Source organism: Strongylocentrotus purpuratus, unplaced genomic scaffold (genome assembly GCF_000002235.5).
Source record: "Strongylocentrotus purpuratus isolate Spur 01 unplaced genomic scaffold, Spur_5.0 spur5_scaffold_11, whole genome shotgun sequence".
NCBI lineage: Eukaryota > Metazoa > Echinodermata > Echinoidea > Camarodonta > Strongylocentrotidae > Strongylocentrotus > Strongylocentrotus purpuratus.
The window spans coordinates 29,701,968-29,725,535 of NW_022145596.1; the positions used below are offsets into that span (position 1 = coordinate 29,701,968).

General features: G+C 36.4%; 1 protein-coding gene across 2 annotated transcripts; it reads right to left on the reverse strand.

Annotated features, from left to right (window-relative positions):
- Positions 1-86: 86 nt before the first annotated feature.
- On the reverse strand, positions 87-23,278 carry LOC100888165. Of its 2 annotated transcripts, XM_030981133.1 has the most exons (19): positions 22,806-23,278; positions 20,055-20,350; positions 14,997-15,138; positions 13,116-13,186; positions 12,465-12,648; positions 11,686-11,760; positions 10,850-10,938; positions 10,202-10,275; positions 9,444-9,499; positions 8,632-8,715; positions 8,124-8,188; positions 7,465-7,545; positions 6,726-6,786; positions 6,082-6,235; positions 5,451-5,581; positions 3,966-4,073; positions 2,577-2,633; positions 1,522-1,611; positions 87-407 (listed from the first exon to the last, which is right to left on the reverse strand). In XM_030981133.1, the coding sequence occupies exons 2-19, from the start codon at positions 20,324-20,326 to the stop codon at positions 267-269; spliced, it is 1,935 nt and encodes a 644-aa protein (XP_030836993.1). In that variant the 5' UTR covers positions 20,327-20,350; positions 22,806-23,278; the 3' UTR covers positions 87-266. The 2 variants fall into 2 exon arrangements, with proteins under 2 accessions (XP_030836993.1, XP_030836994.1); XM_030981134.1 differs by lacking the exons at positions 20,055-20,350; positions 22,806-23,278 and adding an exon at positions 17,371-17,803.
- Between the last annotated feature and the right edge of the window lie 290 nt (positions 23,279-23,568).

A 23,568-nucleotide genomic window follows, 5' to 3' on the forward strand; every position in this document is an offset into this window, starting at 1 on the left:
CATGTGGGGTTCAAAAAAGCTTTGCGTTTATCATCTCTCAAAAACGTTCAAAAACGTTCAAAAACATTCAAAACACACCTTTTTGCGTCTTTAGATATGCCCATATCTAAAGACCTTTAAAAAAGGCTTTGCGTTTATCACCTTCTAAATTTGCCTGAAAGACATTTGAGAAACCTGATTCTAGGCAAAAATTTTGTCAATAAACGCAACCCTGAGGCATTTGATTCATCATCATGTCCATCTTGTGTTCTCCTGTCTTCAAGACATTATCTTGATGCTATTCTTAGCTGGACCTTATCTTTGACCTCATGCATTGTTTGTTCCATCTCCACTTTCTTGTATCTCTGCCACTCTGTCGTCACGCCCAGGTCTTTCAGGCACGTGTCTTGGTCAGGGTAGGGCTCAAACTGAATCACGGATTCAAATTGAAAAGAGAAAAACACATTATTTATAAGATATTGATTACAGTAGGCCCATTTTTCAAACATTTTGTCATGATATGAGAAATGTTTTAATGATTGATTTTTGACAAAGTGGAAAAGCACATTTGAAATTTAGTATTCCGTGCATCTAAATATCAGTATCATTGCAATGGAACAAACATGTATTCAATTTTCACTTGAGCACATGATATTGGTTGAGAATATGTTGGGCCTTAGCTTTCAAAGATGACCTTTGTCTATAAGCTTTCAATTCTGAAATGTTGAAATGGATGCAAAAAGAATTGAGTTCGTTGACAAGGGACACTTATCTCTGTGTCACACAACTCGGCTGTCTTTCTTGGTGAAAATATTACTTGTGTAAATAATATCTGGATCCTGTTTCATAAAACCTGCCATCAATAAAAGGTTACAAGGACTGTTATAAGCTACTGAAATTGGGGCTTTTGATTGACTGAGAGCCAAATTTGTCATATAAATTTGGCAGTTGTTCTTGATCAACATGGCCCTGCTCTTTTGTAACAGAAATCAGCTTGGGACTAGACACAAAAGTGTTCCTCCATTAAAGGTACTACAGCATGTCCCATTTGCAGGCCAAAAAAATGAAACTTCCCTTGAAAATGTCTTTAAGTGGGAAAATAACGACTATTAGTTGTCGAATCGACTTAAGAGCTATAGAGCCAGTAAGTAATAGTCTGATTTTCAGACCATTGTACCGAATGGCCGTACGTTTTATGCTGCGCAAAGATTCAATCAATTTCATTTTGGCCATTACAAGAAGTGGGTAATTGATGTAAACAAATGCTCATGTACCCTTTACAGCTCATTGTATGTGTGTTATTACCAAAGAAGAAAAAAAAGCCAGTCAGTCACTCAATAGTGTCTGACAGTGAAGTCTAGCAAGTAAACAGGTTCCTTGCATAATTTTAATATCAGGACACTGCTAACGTTTAAATTTCACAGATAGGACATACATGACATATTCATAGTTCCTGCAAAGTTCTACAGAATTTGATGTTGGCTGCAAAAGGGACATAGTGCCTTTAAACTAATAGAAGGAGGTCCTGTATATTTGACTTACCCTCATTTCAATCTCAGTGAAGACCCTCTCATCTGCATACTTGAGAAAGAATGACTTGCTGATCTTTATCGCTTCTGCCCCTTGGCTTACCTGGTAATGAATAAAAAATAAGGTATCTTAGCGAAAGTGCAACAAAAAGTGGAACCAAAAGATGCATAATTGTTGAAAATCATAATTTCATCACATAGAAGTAGAACCACATTGTTAGGATATGGAGCTGGTAAATGCATGTATTATCTTGATTAAGCCTTAATGTTAGTTAAAATTTCATTCAGATATGTAATGAGAAAACTTGAATTCACAAACAGCACTAATGATTACGCCTTTTGCGTTCCAGACGCATCTTTTCGTGCCACTATATTTTGCTTAGCTACCTAATGATAAAAATAATATTAATACTGTTGTTCATGGTTTATGGAAAACATTTGAAGTCAAAGATAAGGAGATTGTTTATGAAATCATTTTTAATGTAGTGTTCAGTTGCTAATAATTTAGTCATAAGATATCTTGAATGAGGATACACATCCTATGCAAGCATGTTATGATATTGGAGGATTGATTACTAATGACATGAGTTAGGCTGGAAATGAACTGAATGATGTCGTTGATTGGTCAATGAAACCGGGGTGATAATATGATTGCAAGGCCCTCAAGGAGAACAGTATGAATACTGATGAGGCTACCCTGGGTAACAAGATATATTTGCATTATTATTATTATTATCAATGAACCAAAGTATTTTGATTTCAATTTATCTTTATATAGGAGTACATTTCTTTACAATCAGATATTCATGCAAGTAATTTGAGAAATATATTCATGATACCAGATATTGAGTTAAAAATATAATTTAATTAATTAAATACTCATTGCCATAGTATGAATCTGCAGGCATTAGGTACCTATGTCCATTTTCAATAAAAAAAAAAAAAAAAATCATACACAAAAAACGAAAATCAAGGACATAGTTGCAACTGCGTCAGTGCTATCAGCTATTCTACATGAAATCAAATCTTATATGCATATCACAGAAATGGAAAAGAGGGAAAACTTACCAAGCTAACTCTGTCACTTTTGCTGTGTTTGTATCCAGGCATCACTGTCAGGATATCCTGGAAAAAAAGAGAAAGAGAATTCAAGTGTGAAATAGGTTCAACATGTCTCCTCTTTACAGGCACAGCAAGCATGATGCGTTCCCACGATTTTGTAAGCTTGTACCGATCTGTTAAAGGCTGACGGGTTATGCTGAAAGCTTAAATACACATACACACAACAATCTGTGCTTTTATGACACAAAACTACTTGAATTAGGTACATGTAGCGACAATATATTTTCTCTTTTTATTGGTCATGTTTAAAAGATGATATACTTGTAATTGTATAGAGCATTCAAAACCTTAGAATGAAATTTGCTTTGGGGCATGCATGTGGGCTAATGACCTTCTGCCAGTGGCACAACCATATTCACAGAATAATAATGGAAGAATGAATATCATTCATATTCTATCAATAACATTTGTTATATTGACTCTGAAATTGTGTGTGAAAAATTATTACCTATAGTGTAAGTTGTGGTTAAAGTTATGAGATTAGAGGCGTCTGCAATTGACATTGTTTTGTATATAATGGATGTTGATAAATAATTACATGTATGTTTCATTGCCTTTCGATTGTAAATAAAAAGAAATATGTGAGCATTGGTTTTTAATCATGTACAATCTGACTTACTTAAAAACGAACCTGTTTATATCGCATCATTTTTCAAATCCATTTTTGGACAATATGCAGTACTTTATTGTTTTATTAAAGTATCCTTTTGTCAAGATAAATACTTGTTTGTCACATTATTTATGTATGACTACCTATTATTAGCCTCACTTCACTCTTATCACTTTCACTTTGGTATAAAGTGTAAACATTCTGGACATAGATTTATTTTCTATCCTTTTGCCAGTCGTCACCATCATAAACATCACAATTTATGTTTAATGGGGATTGTTATAACCATCTATCATGAATGACATTTCAGCAGCACAATCATCACCACCACTTCTACTATCATAATAATCATTATGAATATCACCATAGCCTTCTGCATCACTATCAACTTTTTGGATATACACCACCATTGTCTCCATTATCATCACCAACATCATCATCAACATTATTATCACTGTCATCATCATCGATATCAATATCGTCAGCATCACGACCATCATCAACATTACCATCATCACCATCACCATCATCACTACCACCACCACCATCATCATCATCATTATCACCATAACCTTCATCATCATCACCAACACCATCATCATCATCATCATCATCACCAACACCATCATCATCATCACCATCATCATCATCACCAACACCTTCATCATCAACATCATCATCACACTCATCATCATCACCACCACCACCGTCATTGTTATACTTACAAATATATCTCCTGCTTCTAGTTCTCCTACCCTCACACAATATGGTGTCTCTGGATGACTCCCGGTCCTCATACATTGGAGAATGCTTTTACTCCTGAATACTGTATCCTACAAACAAAATTAAAGTTAAATATTTATAGTTTAATAATAATAATAATAATAATACAGCATTTATTATGCGCCATTGATCTAGTAAACTATTCTGAGGCGCAGAGGGATAGAATTAGAATGAGATACATAGAGAAATGAGAAGGGGGGAATGCATAGATGTACATTCAACATATAATTAACTAAAATAACATGCGAACATATATGACTTTAGATTCTTTTTAAATGTTTCTAGGGATTCTAGTGATCGGATCCTCAGTGAAAGAGCATTCCAAAGAGATGGCGCTGCAGAAATAAACGCCTTTTCTCCCAGACTAGACATAGTTCTTTGGACATATTTGGCATGTACTACCAGGTTTTAAAGTGGTGTAGAAATTTACCAGACTGTTTTTAAGGCTCGGCTACTACATGGCACATAAACATTCAGTGTAATTTCTATACCAGGTTTCCATTTACAAAGCCTGGATCAAGAGCGGCATATGTTAATTATTGTCTAATGGAAGAGATTTTAAAACCCACGTCATTTGATTGTCCACAGATAACAATGTCCAATTTCTATTTTTTTTTCTTTTCCTTTTTGTATTAATAATCATCGTTTCTAAAGCAACCTTGCCAAAGTGACAGATCAATTAATTTTAGTGCTTATTTCAAGAGAAATGTGTACACACAAAAAAAGGAAAAACAGCAGGTGCAGTTCACTCTGTACTTATTTTTTTATATTTTTGGTAAGTTCACATCAAAGTATAATTTCAACAATACTCAATGGAATACATCTTGCTCGAGTGGCAGCTCTTTGCTAAATTCTTCGAGTTACTTAGTCCTGACTAAACCCACTAAAGTACTCTCTAGACATTAACATCCCTGCCACAGCATTAACGTCCTTTGCATTAATCTACATTTGCCACTCTTCACCCAGGTGATGAAAATGGGAACCTGGTATAAGTCATTCCTTGAAGTGCACTGTGCAATGATAATAGCAGCTGGAGCTAAAGTCGAAGTAATAATTCAGTTCAGTTCAGTTCAGTTTATTAATTTTTCTCAAGCATAAAAACAATATAATATATACAAGAATGGCAAATATACATAGTAAGAGAAAAAACGGAAACTACAAAAAAAGTTTATAAAAACTTGTATGGAGAAGTTCCCAGTATAGAAAAAAATACATGGTATAAACAATTGCAATAACAAAATACAAAATTATGCAGATTTTAGCTGTTTGGAAGTGCATACTCTGCTATATTAGTATTATTTTATCATTATTATAAATGATTAAATGAACAGTCATGACAAAGACTATTGATAATAATCATCAAGTGATTCATCAAAGAATCTATAAAATATTTAATAATAGACCATCCTACGATTGAGATTACTTACAGTTATATCAGAACCTCCCTTCTTCTTGGCCACTAGCTCATCAGACATACCAGAGATGGGCGCCCGATCTCTAAGTGTCCGACCGGTGCTGCTCCGAGTGCTGCTAGGTCCGGGCGTTGTCAAGAACGTAACTGCGACGAGAGTGATTGGTTGAGAGAAAGAATTTTAGAAAGGAAAGGGTTAGGTGGCCGTGTCAATTAAATTACTTTAGGAAAATGTATAAAATTTCATGGTGAAGGTACAAGCAGTCATATAGGAATCCAGTCTTATAGGTTACTTCTCAAATCATTTTGTGTAATGTTTACAAATGCTACTTATATTTAATGATATGTATTTATACTACATTAAATTGAACTGTTTACATGAACACTAAGATTGTTTCAGGAGGATGTAAAAAGCATATATCGTGTGAAAGTTCTTTGAGAGGATTGGAAAGATTTAGAGTGTAAGTGATTGTAGTATATATTTTATCTATAACATTTTCATAATAGAGAATTAAAGGTGATGAAGCAAGGGACTAAAAAATCTAGAGCATGATGACTAATACATCGGAGCTACATGGGAGTTAAATGCAATATGGTTATGTAGAGAGGTCAAGAATGAGAATAGGGAGATTGCGATGATATCTTACCTCTGGTAAGAGGTGGTAGTTTGTTGGCCATCTTCTGGTTCATGACTTCGATCTCCTTGGCATTCTCAGCCTTCTTGAACTCTTTGTAGAATTTACCCGTCTTATCTCGCATGCAGACATCGGCTTTAAGATGCTTCAGAACGTCACAAGTACCCTGGAAACAGGTACAAGGAAAAAATAGACTTTTGAGACATATTCTCTCTCTCTCTCTCTCTGTTTTTTAATCTTCTTCTTTTTATCTCTTGCTCTTTCTGTCCTCGTATTTCATGCCTCTCTGTCTCTCCCTCTCTGTCTTTCCATCTCTTTCTTTTTCTCTCTTGCTCTTTCAATCCTCGTACTTCACCCTACTCTCTTGGTCTCTCTCTCTCTCTCTCTCTCTCTCTCTCTCTGTTTTTCCATCTTCTTTTTCTCTCTTTCTCTCTCTATCCTCGTACATCATCCTTTATTTGTCTCTCTCACTGTCTTTCTCCTTTCCCCATTTTCCTCTCCCCAATCAGCCCTTCTGTGTATATTTTGGTTGCTTCAAAACATACATATTCTACTCTATTTCTTTGAGTAATGCTTGTTATTGTTCGTGGTGAATAGATAATGATTCAAAAGAATCATCCAACATGATATTATTCATAGGGTAACTAAGGTCTTACCGACTTGATGACGTAAATCCATTCGTTCTTAATGCTATCGGGAACTATCACTTGGCCGGCTCTGTTAGAATATTGAAAATGAAAGAAAGAAATTACTTTTGTGAAAATAAAGGATAAATCAATTATACAGACGATTTAATTTCATTCTGTAAACGTGACAGGGGCTGTACTGTAAAGTGCGTAAGTTATATCTTTGTCTTGTATTATACATTCATACAGAATACTAAAGGATAGCATCATAGACATAAAGTGATGGACGGTTAAGACAACTTGAAACGAAGATAAAGCAGGAAAAAGTAAAACTGGATAGTGATATGAAATGATATAAGGCACGATGGCTCAGTAGTAGAGACGTGGTCTCGTAACTGGGAGGTCCCGGGTACGAGACCAAGTCGATGCGGTCGTGCCCTTTGGAAAGGCATTGATCCTCATTACTAAGTACCAAGTCCCTCGGTCCCCTGGTTGCTTATTTACATGCATATCATTGCTTTTTTAGCAGTCGGTTTAAAAAAAAAGTTTAAAAGACATGAAAGAATCAGGGGAATTGATTCCCTACAATAGACTTTTTAAGTTTGTCGAAAAAGAAATTAAAAAGGTCATCTCATTTGTAAATTACCAACAAAATTTAGCCTTGAGAACAAGGACGAAAATAAAAAAGGAAGAAACAAAAAGAAGAAGAGAAAGAAAGGCTTATAATATTTTAAAATGATTTTAACTGGTATTTGTCCCTTGTACTAACCTGTAGTTTTGCACTCCCCAATTAGCGGGAAAGTCGGGTAGTTTGTCGTGTCCCGTCCATGCCTTGAATACTGGAAGAGACCTGTCAAACATAAGATAACACGAATAGCTTCAATTTGATAACATTCAAAGAAAGACTTTCATGCAGTTGAAATTGTTTTCCACTCATGCCTTCTCACTGGCCACTTTGTTATAAAGAAAATGCAAGCTTTAGGTCCCAGAATTCAGCCATTAGAATTATGATTCATAGGAACATATTACTCTCTTCACAAATACTATAATCATTCTAAACCTCTTTCCGAAGAAATGAAAACGGATAACAGCCGTGAGATAGGAATTTATGCTTCTGTTGCATAATGGAACAGAAATAATGTTTGTGTTCATGTGTTTTATAAGACTAACTTCCTTTTTTCAATAGAGGGTCCTTTTCGGAAAGAATGAAAAAAATACGGCAGACTTCAAAGGACAAATAATTCTTTTAAGAGAACTTAAACAAGATGGTAATGATCAATGTCATTCATTCATCAACTTTTTGGAAATGTATGGAAAGAACGGATCGGTGTATGACTTTGTTTTAACCCGCTGGCTACTGAATTATCTAATTCAAATAGGCTTAACACAAGGGCCAACCGAATCCAGGTAGCAATGGATTAAACTCACTTGAGATATTCTAGGCAATCTTCAGGCTTCACGTTCAACTTTGTGTCAAAAATATCAGGATAGTCCTATGAAGAAAAAAAAAACAATGAAAGAAATGGTCATTACAAATCTTTTCTATCTTAACGAATTTAAGAATGAATTGTTAAAGACAAATATATAATATTCATTACGTTTGTAAATAATATCAAAATGTGTTCTGTTATTATTTTCCTCTTATGTATAGAGATGATCAGTTTACAAGCATATTTGTATCATGGTGTATATCAGGCACGAACGAAATCATAATGATACGAATACTCAACAATACATGGAATTGTTCAAGATATTGTGTGAATGCCATCCACTTCCAAAATGGTAAATAACTGTCTATTTCTGAGCTTTGGCAATGAGACACCGACCCACTTAAACATGCGCACCAATATCCAATTCCGATCACTTTGAAAAATTACTCTTAATAATTATGTCTTAGAAGTACACACAAAATCAAACAAACGAATTTAACACGTACCTGGCTATGAATGCAGAATAATTCTACTTGATCTTTGGACATGACCGTACAACTTCTATTGGTATTGTTTATCAGATCTAATTCCTATAAATATACAGAGAGAAAGACGAAATTGTTATCAGTAGCTCAAATACCACTTAACCCATAAATTTGGTTTGAAGATGATCAAAGATGCCTGCCACTGGGATGAAAAGTAAAGTACTCATGTACCTGTACTTTCCTTTTTGAATTGTTAGCTTATTTTTTCTATGAAAAAGTGAAATGAAATAAAACAAGTGGGAGAATGACGTTGTCACTGATATGTCAGGACAGGGGATGTAGGCTGACAGAGATAGAAGGCGCAATGGTTCAGAACCGATTTAAACACGCTATACTCGGGTCTGTTAATCATTCATTACCAGCATTTCTGAACGAATAACCCTGACCTTGTGTCAGGAAAACAGGTTAGTCATTTTCTGTTATCATCATATCAAGTTAGCCGTTATGTTATCATGTAAACAAACATGGCAATGTTAATGGTAACATTATCAGCGTTTTCACACTCCGATAAAGGCAAGCAGATAATCTCAGACAAGTACATATTGGTTTTCAAACGTTTATCTAAGGAGAGAGACAACGCAATAGCACTGTAATGAAATGCTGAAATTTGCCATGTATAATTAAAAAGACAAAAAGAAGCTCTAGGAACACTTCATGATAGGAAAAATGTATTGATGATATTCATAAATTTATATAAAAATTGATAACAATTCCTTGGAAGCTAGATGTTGTTTGGTTAGTGATCAAATCTAAAAATGATTCTAATTATTTACCCCAAATTTATCTCCTTTCTTTAGAATGTATGTTGCTCCTGCTGTCGTCATTGTAACTGCGATGGAACAATAAATGGAAAGTGTTTCAAGTCATGCAAGTGGTTTATTTCAGTGTTAGTTAAAAATTGTCTATATTTCACTACATCAGAGTCACGTATTCCTTTTGTTAATAATGATTGTTAATGTTAACATCATTGTTAACTGTTTCTACAGTTCACTCCATCAGATTAGTACATTCCTCTTTTTTCTTTCAATCATTGTTACTGTTTCAGTCATTGTCAATGGTATAATAAATCATCATATTTTATTACGTTGGCCTTTGTCCATTGATTACTCGTACTACAATTGCAGTAATGACAAAATGCTCTAGTTTAATCGCTTTATGAGATACTGTCATAACTTTATTCACACAGAAAGAAAGCCTAATTTCTTTTTCCGTTGAACAGATGCAGTTATTTAAGAACAGATTCACAATAACACCCGAAAGTATGCAAAGCAGATGCGTCATTAAAGAAGGAATTGTGACGCCCCATCTTTGTTTTTATCGGGTTTAATTTGAGGTAGTGTTTTGCCGTCGTCGAAAAAATTAAAGCAAATCATTATTTTTCAAGGTAAATTGTAAATTTAGTATCCTCACAGTTTCCATTCAGATATTCGAGCGACGCCCCTGTTTCGTCTTTACATGACGGGATAAGTATATAAAGTAAAGGAAAGGTGAAGGGCGTGATAGGGGAAAAGATTTAAGATGATATACTTACGTTTCCCAGACAGGACAAAATACATTCCCTCCGCTCGTTCTTGGTCTCGAATGATCACTCGATTTCGAGTGAATCTGTGAAGTTAAAGGATAGCCATTTTCTGAATACTTATCCAATTAATACTTATCACAATAAGTCTATTTTTGAAAAGCTTAATTTACAAAACTGTCGTACAATCTTTCTTTTCTTTTGATTTTAACCATTGATATCATTGAATTTAAATTGGCGCCTATAAATGCTTTTGATAGGAAAATGGTGCAATGTAAATGCTGTGAATCATTATGATCGTCGTCGTCATCATCATCATCATCACCATCATTATCACCATCATCATCATCATCATCATCATCATTATCACCGTCATCATCATCATCATCATCATCATCATCACCATCATTATCACCATCATCATCATCATCATAACCATCATCACCATCATCATCATCATCATCATCATCATCATCATTATCACCGTCATCGCCATCATCATCATCATCATCGCTATGTCCTTAAAACTTATTATTCTTTATACACAATAGTGTCACATAATTATTATAGTATGATAATTAATTTGTTAATTTATTCATTCATTCCATCAATCAACTCGCCTTTTTGCTCATTAGCAGAAATAAATAACTGTTTACTTACATGTCATACCAAGCATATTTACACATTCTCTTTTGTATTTCTGGAGGGTATTTAGCAAATTCTTCATTACTCTGCATACTCCGGACAACCTGTGCCGAAAACAAAAACATTGATTAGTTAGGGGTCGCTGGTTCTGAAGAAAAAAATTGTATAATTGTTTTCAGTTGCTTTCTATCTATTTTTCAGGCTAAAGATTTGTATACTTTAACTTGCCACCTGACATGTATTTAATAATAAGCACAAAACAATAGGTATAACCAGTTTTAGACAATAACATTAAAGGAAGAAAAGAACCAGAAATAGCATGAATACTAATCGAGCCTGATACCTTTGAACGTATTGTTTGGGTACATAAAACAAATTAACAAACAAATTTGAAATATTAAATGTATTAAAGCTTATTACAAACAAAACTATAATAAAGTTGTATAAATGGATGAATTAAATCCCATTCTTGTTCTCTCTTACTCTCTCTCTCTTTCTTTTCTATATGTTCCGTTTTAAGTTGATTTGTCTTGTGTCTTTGCAGAGTGATCATCCGTTGAATTTTAGTTTCTATTATTAAGGACGTTTTCTTAATACATTATTTTGTTCCTATGAAAGTGAAAAATCAAAGATTGTAAAAAAAAATGCTTCTGATTGTCTTGACCATGGTCTTTACGACTTCGGTTCCTTCTATTCAATGAGCATTCGGTGATTAGAATTAGATACTCGACTGCCATGCATGTACATGTAAGCTCAACCATTTTCACAAACAGAAAACAAACTTTTATATATCTGTTTTGTACTTTCATCCCCATGTATACAAATTCAATTGTAATCAAATATGTACTCACATTTTGAATTTGTTCTTGCGACCTATCGTCTTCTTCCATTGACAAGATATCCTTGATTTTATTGGGTAATCCTTCCTGTGAAGACAGAACGACAAATCAATAATATTTTAGCGGATCCCAGGAAACAGAAACGATTTATTTCGTATCAATGCAATAGGGCATTCGAGTTCATTATAGTCAATGATCGAAGATTGATGTATGTTTCCATAATTATGGAAATTATTCTTTTCACTGTTTTATTCTTTTATCTTTATTCGTTTTTATAATAACCCGGAAAATTATTTCAAGATAAATAGTCTCTTGGACAAAAACTTCCGGTCATTTATAAACCACGAACAAATACCACCCAGTAACTACTGCTCTTGGCCGGGCTCATTTGCCAGTGCAGTGGAAGTTGTCCTGCGGCTTATATGTTCCCAAAATCAGATGTACATAATCACGCGTCATCAATTTAGTTTTACTAAATTTACCAACCTTACAAAAAAAAACGTCTGTTGCGTCATGTTTCATTCTGCCCTTTGAATACGATGCGTCATTTCTGACGTACGATTGCGTCAGAGAGTTTTGTGGTCTCTCACACGCCATGTGCAAATGACATCGTCAACATTTGTGATACTTGAATGCAAAATGAACAATGCAAACATTGTGTCGAAATGCTTAAGTACGACCTAATTGTCTTCTTGGACTTAATTAGCGCGGGGGATGACGCAATCGAAACGAAAAAAAAAACACTCTGACGCAATGAGATGATCAACTTCTAAAATAAACGAGGAGCATACCTCTCTCTTTGAGAATCTTTGATAGTCGGCTGCGTCAAAGGTCATATCAGGATAGGCGGAACTAACAATGCCCTTTGGATAATCCCCGTCATTCCCTGTTCGTTTAGCTTCTTCTTCCGCCGAGGTCAAAATCTCTTCCACGACTTCCAGCAAACTTCCCTTCAGAGCTCTCTCAGATGCCTCCCTGTGTGTGGAAAAATATCGCTGGTGTTTTTATTTCATGGATAAACAATTATAACGTTTTTATGTGCAAATGAATTTGTATAAACTATACTTGACAATACACATTTCGGTTTATTTTTCTTGTCAGACAATTAGAAGTGTTGGATTTAGGAATATTATCTTAACATGTATTGAGCTATGTGAACATTGATATCAGGTGAAAGGACTTGGCTCGTTGGGATTACATGTACGGAGTGCGTTGGGTTTAGATTTGAGGCAACAGTAGAGGGAGAGTTGGTAAATCTCTTTGGAAAGTAAAAGTTATCTGCTGAGTTTATGTGTTGAATAAGGGCCCCTCTGGCTCTCATTTGATTTTTCAGTTTTCATTTATGAACCCATTGACAACTGAACCTGGATGGCTCCTGCATTAAGTCAATGGGAATTAAACAATTCAGTATTCAACGAGTTAAATCAAGATTTTCGACTTACCTCATATAGACAACGCATACCATACAGAGCCACTTCACTGCGTTAGCCTTTAACCTGAACCGCTCATAAGGCTAGAAGACAAGACAAAATATCACATATTATTTTTAGCCTTTCAAACAGGGCACATCAGCAACTCCTTAATGTATTCATACCCGAGATAAACCATGTGAAATCGTGTGAATCGGAATATAAATTGACTAATAATGTAGTAAATATTTTCATTTCTAATTACCTGTTATTGATATGAGATTAAATGTCAAATACGAGTTTGAGGTTATAGGATCTAAACGACAAAATTCATGCCAATTACTACACATTTCAAGGCCCGACTGGTATTGGTACCGAGTCGAAAGCGCCATTATAACCATGGTAAGTGCGTATTTATATTCGGTATTCAGACAGTCAATATATGTTACCATAGTAACCGGGCTATTAATTCACGCTTGGGATTCCGAAGCAATAGTGTTATGCAACAATCACTTAAATCGACAGTTTTATATCTGGAGGACGTACTCTCAGTGTCAAATCAATTCTCATTCGACAACGGGAGGCCTACACTTGTTTTCGTGTTTAGGCGTCAGCGATGAAGGATGCATAAGTAATATTTACACCGCCTGTACATTGGAATAGTACAGCGAAATTATTCTAGCAAACAAGAAAATGTGATAGCATATCACAGGTTTTAAATCATTGTAGAGTGATTTTTAAACCAATGTTTGAATTGGAATAGTATTGCTTACAAATAAGAGATTGTGTCATTGGAATGAAAGATATATATATATATATAATATTGTTTCAAGTCAGATTTTCTATGACAATGGAAAAGATCGAAGAGAAGGGTAAATATTCGAGGAGAAGGGGGAAGGGTATTATGATGAAAAGAAGAAGGAGAAGGAACAGAAAGGGGGAGAAAATGGGAACGAAGAGGCATAAGGGGAAGAGAGGAGCATAAGGGGAAGAGAGGAGCATAAGGGGAAGAGAGGAGCATAAGGGGAAGAGAGGAGCATAAGGGGAAGAGAGGAGCATAAGGGGAAGAGAGGAGCATAAGGGGGAGAGAGGAGCATAAGGGGAAAAGAGGAGCATAAGGGGAAGAGAGGAGCATAAGGGGGAGAGAGGAGCATAAGGGGGAGAGAGGAGCATAAGGGGGAGAGAGGAGCATAAGGGGAAGAGAGGAGCATAAGGGGAAGAGAGGAGCATAAGGGGAAGAGAGGAGCATAAGGGGAAGAGAGGAGCATAAGGGGGAGAGAGGAGCATAAGGGGGAGAGAGGAGCATAAGGGGAAGAGAGGAGCATAAGGGGAAGAGAGGAGCATAAGGGGGAGAGAGGAGCATAAGGGGAAAAGAGGAGCATAAGGGGAAGAGAGGAGCATAAGGGGGAGAGAGGAGCATAAGGGGAAGAGAGGAGCATAAGGGGAAGAGAGGAGCATAAGGGGAAGAGAGGAGCATAAGGGGAAGAGAGGAGCATAAGGGGAAGAGAGGAGCATAAGGAGGTACCTCTAGCATTCATATCAGAATATATAGGATTCCTGCGGATTGCGGAAGAGGACGCTGGAAATGGGAGAGGAGGGAGAGGACGAGGCGAAAGGGAGGAGGAGGAGGAGGAGGGTGAAGGGGATGAGTATGACTGAGGAGGTAGAGGGGGTGAGGCCGGGGATGAGGCCGGGGATGAGGAGGAGGGGATGGATCTACTTGATGGGGAAGGGTATGGAGGAGAGATGGAGAGGAGAATGTGTGAAGAGATAAGGGAAAAGTATGAGAACAGATTGAAGAAGAAGGACAAAGAGAAGGTGAATAAAGGCTGATGAAATTGAAACGAAGGAGGGAAAGCAAAAGCAGGAAAGATTAAGTGATTAATTATAATAGTTCTTCTCAATTATGCTTACCGTTGGTCCCGCTGGTTTGTTGTCCTCCGGTAGCGATGCGGCGGTCCTGCGGCGATTGGATACCTTCCCAGCTGAAGTAGCACCCTTCCTTGACCCACTACCATGACTAGCTGTGTCCATGTTGTCCAGAACAGTGACCCTCCTAGCACGGGGCAAGGGGTACATCATGAAGATAATTATCAATCATAAACAAAAATCCAACACGTCTGTCTCCGTTGCCACAGTTTGAACGTGAACTTTGTGCTCAGAAATGTGCTCAGAAACGTTTTCAGCGAACGTTAGCAAGAAAATATGTTAATTTTCTCGTTTATCGATCCCGCTGAGTAAATACAACGACATAATTTAATGCTAAATTTAGACAAAGATAAATTCATGTTAATGATGCTCATGTCTGTCGACTAAATGGTTATGAACTTTGTCCAATGTTTACCAAGGCAGGGAGTTGCGAAAAGAGGCAATTGGCTGGTTTCAGACTGCAGTCCAAACTTCGCGAATGTTCTCTTTAGCGGACCAGAACTAAATCACACTGGTTAATATCTAGACCATATCATTATCATCATGAGTAATACAATTTGCTTTATCACAGCAACATGTGAGGGCTGGAGCAACATGTGAGGGCTCACATGCCTCCGGGTAATAGTGTTGAATTTCACTTTTGTGAGCCCTGGCCCACACGTTGCTCCCTCCCTTTTCCTCTTGTGTTGTTTATGTATTGCATGATCTGTCAAAATGTATTTGTATTGTGCTTTTATGATCGGCCTAATAAATAATAATAAATAATAGTAATAATACTTCATTGTGTATAGCACGTTATTCCCATAGTGATCAAATGATATTGAGCTTCGTCAATCAAGCGTGGCCTAAAAATCATGGATGAGTATTATTGTGTTTAATCGTGCGGAAATAAAGAAAGATCTGAATATGACAGCTAGACGATTGTGCCATTGTGCCAGCTAGACCCCGTACAGATTATGGCTGACATAAAATGGGGGAGATGAAATCACTAACATTGATACGACGTTTTGATAGGGTAAAAGAAGTGCATGTGACATTTCACTGATAATCATCTAAACTATGAAGAACTTGGTCACCGGCTATATTAAAGATCTTCTCTTCCTATACTCCATGTCTAAATTGTATTTTCAATAAATTTCGGGTTGAAAATTTAAAAAAAAAAAATCTTCTTCAAGTTGATGTATTTGAGACGATCCAATCCAATCCAATCCAAAAGATATTTGATATAGCGCCTTTTCCTTGCAGTTACAAAGCGCTGCACACACGCTCGACAATGTTTGGGCCACTTAAAAACAAAAGTTAGACACTTCTCAGAGATCAGTAAAGAATATGTAGGCTGTTAATAAAGTAATTTCTAGCAAAATAGATGTGACTTAAGTAGTTTCTTCAACTAGTCAACAGATGAGGCCGTCTGCACCATATAACACCATAGACAACTATGGTAAAAAGTTCGAAATACACTTTACTTTAACCATTCGAGTACTACTACTGCTACTACTACTACTACTAATACTGCACCATTACTACTACATAGTTGTAATACAAGTGATGCTCATAGTATCACAGATGATGATGGTGGTGATGATGATGATGATGATGATGATAATGATGATGATGATCATAATTATAGTAATATGATTAGAAAATATAATACTATAATTAAAAATAATATTAATAATGATAATGATGATGATAGCGATGAAAATGACGAATAGATTCAATTAAATTTTTCAATCCAACAGCACTTGATGTTTGATGATTTTCTATATTCGCCGCGCCGGACTGTAAATGTCTGACTCGAAGTTAAAATGTTCAAATCTCACATTCAAAAGATGTAGGTCAATAGTGAATTAGGCAAGTGTATAGGACTATGATGTTTCTTTAAAGTATTGATATAAATGTATATTTTGATGAAGATGAATATTGAGAGAAGACAGGAAGATTGTAATGTATATTCCAATGTTTAGTGTACAATGTACTATTGGGGTGCGGCAGTAGCTTGATTATAGGTTACGAGATAACAAAAAGAAATAGAGGGAAAAGAGTGATTGGTAGATATAAACTACCACTTTTCGTCTAAATCTCTCTTTTTAAAAATTAGCATGCAGAAAACATAATTTGTGTATACTATGAAGCAAACTTATCTTCAACTACTGTTTTTTTAGGCCTCCATAAAACAATATCCAACATTTTAAAGCCATATTTTCTGGAGACGTTCGTACACATGTCAAGACCTTTTTGTAACTAAAACCGTTCTGAATTGTAATAATAATAATACGGCATTTATTACAATCAGGCTGAAGTTTATTAATGGTTTTGATTATGTTTACTTCTCTGGCGCCATTTCGTTTGGACTAACCTGTGTTTGGGTCTAAAACTTTCGCTTGGCGATCCAAGATCCATTCGCTCCATGATTCACATTTGACCCTCCTCCGTCAATTATTCTCAAAAATCCTCTTTACTCCAAATCCTCTCTCTAATCACCCCGCTTTCGGTAAGATGATTATAAATTCAAGAGGGTTTTAGACGCGATGTTGAACAAATAGAGACCCTCGAAGTGGTTTAATTTTCGAGTAGTAGACGTGTAGTTTGACCGCTATATACATACACATCTAGCCAGGCCGCCACGGCATGTCTGCTTTGTATTGTTTGTAAGAAAGTATAGAGACTGACTTGAATAGGATGGACGGAGAGACACAATGGGATTATTGGATGAGTCGTTGAGGGGGGTTGCTAACTAGTTCGTGTTCAGACAGTATGCTGTTTGCCTTTGTTATGATACATCGATTGTTATTATCTTGCCGGTATTTTATCTATTGGACGTTACTTTGTGAGTTTGGCGGATCATTGTACTGTCATGTCAAAGTTGCATAATCAAGCCGATGAAAAAATGAGGAAGATATTTCACTCGTTTGACTTATTCCTGATTCTATTTTGGTGGTGCTGATGCTGGTGGTGGAAGTAATGGTGTTGATGGTGGTGTTGATGGTAGTTTTGGTATAGTCAAGTGAAATTCATATACTATTTCCACTGCCCTATTATATACATCATTTTAAAAGTATATGGGCTGAAAGACCTAAGAGCAAGCAGGAAATGATAGATATGTATTTCATTAGTATAGCTATATTTCCCTCTTTAGGCGCATAGTTCGAAGATGGCAGGACCCAAGGCAAGAACAACCCCACCCCGTTGCTTTTTATCAATCGTATACGACTAGTGCCCACCCCCCCCCCGCCCTCTTCCGAATACACAGGATACACAACTGTGTAAATCTACGAAAAACACGAAACGAAATATACTACGTTTTGGCACCATGCACCCTCTGAACACTATAGAAGTCCAGTACTTGCCGCTAGACAACAAAAGGACCTTTAAGAATCACCCCCTTGGGAACAGATCGATAATATCCTTGTGTGAAAGATATTGTTGCTAAAAGTCCGATCGGACTGGCAATTATGATCTTGGATACAGCGGTCCGGATTGTTCCACATCTAGTCCAATGTCGACCCATCTCTTTAAGCGATCATAGCCTTACCATTAATTTCAGTGAAAATTGTTTTTGCAAAATCATGGCAAATTTATGTTGAATATCACATCCATTTTCTTCATTATAAGTTATTTCACTATGTGGATGTTATGTCTTTTGTGTTTGTTATGGCGTTTTAATTGTCTTGTATTTACTGCCATCGACCTGCTTTTGTTTTATGATTGAGAATTGTCGTGGTCTAGTGAGCATGACCCTGGATTGTGGGCAAGATGGTCTCGGTTCGATTCCCAGCCGAGCCATTAATGCCCTTAAGAAAAGCATTAATCTACAGTAGCGCTCTCAACCCAGGTGAGGAGATGGAACCTGATAGGAGGTTATTCCGACAATGCTTCCCGTGCGCTAAGGCAGGTTGGCTATATCCTGGGTCGAATAGTTTAAGATTTAAGATATTTTTAGAACAGGCCGAATTTGAATGCGCCGGGTGCCTTTATTGAACCTCTTTAGTGAATTAAGACACAACATTGTAGGTATTATCATTATCCTTGTTGATATGTGTAAAACATCATGTTCATTGATTAAGGTTTAATGGGCTGTATAAATAGCGAAGTACAACATTATTTAAAACATGCATTTATAGATAACATTTAAAAGTTTTTTTAATAATTATACAACGACCCCCCCCCCCCTCCGATACCCAAGTTTATGTCAATTCATATCCAAATTTATTTGTTAATGAGGGTCATTTATGAAGTATGAAGTAGGTAGTATCTAGCTGTCCTGGGTAAGTAATTGTCGTGGGGTTGATGAAAATGTTGTTGAAAAATTGTCCGGAATAATTATCCAAAGCGAAGAAGTTGTCGAAGTAGCAGTTTCTTGCGGAGAAAGATACGAAAGGACATGCCAGGTAATCATTATCTCACTACAGTCAAACCTGCTTTAGTGACCACCTGTCTTCAAAGACGACATTCTTTGTTTCCCTTGAAAACGGTTTCTCGTTTAAACATGTACTAAAGGCCCGGCCCCCCCACTCAGTGTTATTTAGGGTACGCATATGCTCGTACCCTCTTTTTGAAAGCACCCCCTATCTGAGGACTGCCAACATGTCCGAACCCCCCTTTCGCGGGCTTTTCGCGAGCTTTTCCTGCCTTGGAGACCCCCCTAAATCAGGAAAAATGCTCAATGTACCCCCCTAAATTTGAAATAATTTCTCAGGAGTCCAAAGAGATGAGAGAAAAAAAAGAAAAACACCCCCTTTTTAAAGAAATCTCCGGGTGAAAAGTCAAATACACCCCTTTTTTTACAATTCTCGGGCCGGACTTTGTCGCACGAAAAGTACCCCTTTACCGGACATTTTGGCAACACGCATGCGGTCATTCCAACCTCTGAGTGGGGGGGCCGGGACTAAAGGAACCTGTCTACAAAGACCACTTGTCTACAAAGACCATTTTTGTGTTTCCCTTGGGCGGCCGCTATAAACAGGGTTGACTGTATGATTTTTCCCAGTGACTATATACAGCGTGTGTTTTCTTGTTGGTTTATATCAAAATGGTACCTACCTCATGAGCACATTCTTTCCGGCTGACATCCGGGCCTCCTCATAGATAGGGGTCAGGGTCATCGTGGTCATTGACCTTGGTAAAGGCTTTTTCTCCTTCTCCTGGTGATGATAAGACCGTCGCCTGTCTCTCACCTCTCCTAGTCGTATCATCTTCTCAACGGAGTCCTTCGGAGGACGGGCGATGGGCGGTAACGACGACGAGGAGGAGGTGGAGTATGAAAACGACGATGATGATATCACTTTCTCGTCATCGGTCGCGTTGTCCGACATTCTTTATTTCCTTGTAGTTGATATCTATAAGAAAAAAATCAGAATGACTTCCGCATTTATTGTAACATACTATATGTATTTTTTTTGTTTTTTCTGTATTTTTTGATAAAAATTGGTTTTCAAACTACCAGCACACGATGATATTCCATTAGGGAAATGTAGGCCCGCACTCAGCTCTACGTATTGAGACATTAGGGACTTATCGAGACATTAGGGAGTTTTAGATTTGCGTGGACGTGGACGTGGACGTGGACGTGTGACGTCCTTTGAATGCACTTGCAGTGCCACGTCGCAGTCCACGTCGCAGTCCACGTTGTCGTCGTGCACATCTAAAAGTCCCTGATGTTATTCGTGACGAACTCTATGGCGGACCTGCAACAGCTAATTTACTTGTACGATATAAAATGTAGGCCCACAATTTTGAATGCAGTGAATATATATATATTAGGAATGTACTGTTGGCCATAGAGTTGAAATATTTTTTTCTTACCTCTTTTCATGAAATGATTGGGACAATATGGCTTATTCTTGATAAGATAAAGTTTCTATTTTCTCAGAGATGTATTAATCAATCTCTATGAATCTTTAGATTACTCAATAATGTTCCGAGAAGATATAAACTCTACCTATTAAGAAGAAATCCTCTTTCACAATCACTTCATGCACAGAGGTAACAAAAAGTATTCAACTTTTTGGTCAACGTTGTATAATTTTCAACAACTGTAGTATATAGATAGATCCAATATTTAGAAGCAAAATTGATTTACAGTGATTTATAAGAAAGCGATTATGGAATAACGTAACATCGTAACTATTTAAAAGTGGTTGTGAAATGCAGACGTTCATTGCATAATCTGAATGAAAGGTTGTATTTTTCCTGACACAAACCACGGACCTACTAGGTCCATGCACAAACTATCGCCTTGTTGTGTTGATATTGGGATGACAACAATACCGATGAGCGCATTTTTATTCAGCTTGAAGAGGAATGGGCCTTGATTGTCCATGGATGCACACAGTTCCTTATTCCTTAATCCTTAATCCTAAAGGGCATTTGATGTCGCTTTAGCCAAACCCTTTCTACAATAGGAAATAAAACGCCATTCTGTTAACTTTTTTTGAGGGGGGGGGGGTCGTCTGAAAGAGTTGTTGTGACAACAGTCCTCGGACCGTTTAATTCTCTACTGACCAAAGCGGATGCAAACGCTATAGTTTTGTTTTTATTATTTAGAAATAACTAACGAGAACCATGTACATGGCATGATACTGAGTACTACGAATGACATCATCATCATCATCAACATCGTCATCTCCAATTTTTCTCATAAAGCTTCAATCTATTTTTAATAACTTTATTTTCTGTACACTCATCTGATATGCTAGCAATATATTGTTGATGTTTTTTGTAGTTTTTTGTTGTTACTGCTTTGATGTGAACATTGATTTATTTTGATATAACTTTTCACATTTGCTATGTTTTTCTTTATATATTATGTGTTTGTGTGTTTGAATGCTTTTATAATTGTATGTATTAAGTAAACTCGCAGTTTTAGTCTTTGGACTTTTTGACAAGATTGAATAAAACATAATTTGAATTTAAATTGAATCAAATTGAATCATCATCATCATCATAATAATCATCATCAAGTGCCATCTTACAGACAGCGGCGGACACGGCCCTCCATTTCTGTTTATTATCTGCTATTCGTAGCAAGCTGATTTTGCTGATTTCTTTTTGCTTGCCATTTGTTCATGCCTTACGTAAAGCATTGCCTTCCACCGCTCCTCTTTCAAGCTATCTTCCCTGTTGACATTTTTTTTAATCTAGTTTTTCCTTTCTGTATAATTATATGACCAACAAATGACAACATTTAAAAGAAGTGAGCTGTCTCAAAAACAAGAAATAAGATTTGATAATTACATATTTTCTAATTCGCCTTTTTTTGTTGAATGCCGAAAGGGCGAGGATGCCTGTTATTGCGCTTTGTATTTCATTCCGTAAAATAATAATAATAACAATATTTAATTTTTATATAGCGCTTAATACAAATAACAGCATAGGAGATAATTTTATAGACAATGGTTATAAAGATATTATCGACAACAATTTTGAAAACGAAGATATTTTCAGGCCTGTATTTCACAATGATGTTTATACAAATATTGGAACTATTTATTATTCGTATCATAGGAGTATTTGTTATTTATTAATTTATCATTAACGTTTTATAAGCACGCAGGGTAGATAAATATAGTACGAATACGTCCTGTATAGTATTCAAGCATTTCGGGTTCTAAATGCTTATGAGAACGCTTAATCAGAAATAAACCAAACTTATTTCAAATCAAGTGCTGCAATAAGATGAACAGCAGCTATATTGAACATAACGAATACTGTATAGATATACATAATCATTAGAAGAAATCAAAAATGCCGAGTGAACATTAGCGTACTGTTTAAAATAAAAATATGACTTACCTAAATATACAATCAGAGAGTTGTAAAACAGTGATGAGTTCCTTGATTCAGACACTGAGCAATATCCTTGCCGGGTCCATATTCACAATATTTCCATGTTGTTTGTCACTATGTTGTTCTTGCACCATGCATTATATACCTCTTTTGGTTACCTGCGATTTTCTAAAATCCACTTGAGCGTCAAGTGCTATCAAGATTCGTAGAGAAGTAGTCTCTTCTCCAACAGAAGGAGAAGCTATCCAAAGATTAAACAGGAGGCAAGCGATCTTGAACAAGCATCCTCAGAAGATCTATATATCTTGTTGCTGTAGTGGAAATAGGTTTTTATATCTGTGTGTGTTCAAAAGGAGCAGAAATCTACGATTCACTTTATTCGTTGTGGAAGCAACGTTACCAGGAACTCGGCATGCGCTATCTGATTATGTAATGGTCGAGAAATCTACACGACTTTAACGAGAGAAAAGGTATTATTTTGAAAACCCGCCGAGGGAGAAAATAGCTTGTAAAATCCGCATGGGTGATGATACATAATGCTCGGATCCACACGCGTCGTCTCGTACTCAAATGGCATAAAGACGTCTTGAAGTCCATACTTACTTTCAAAGAAAGCTTGTGTTCTTTCGAAAATTACATTGGCATTATTCACGATGGTCCACAAATCTCAAGTGTATAGACAAAAGAAAGCATACCCATCAGCGATTTTAATAGGATTTTAGCATCAATCATTGAAATTCCAAAAGAAAATACAGGTCTCCTTTCTTAT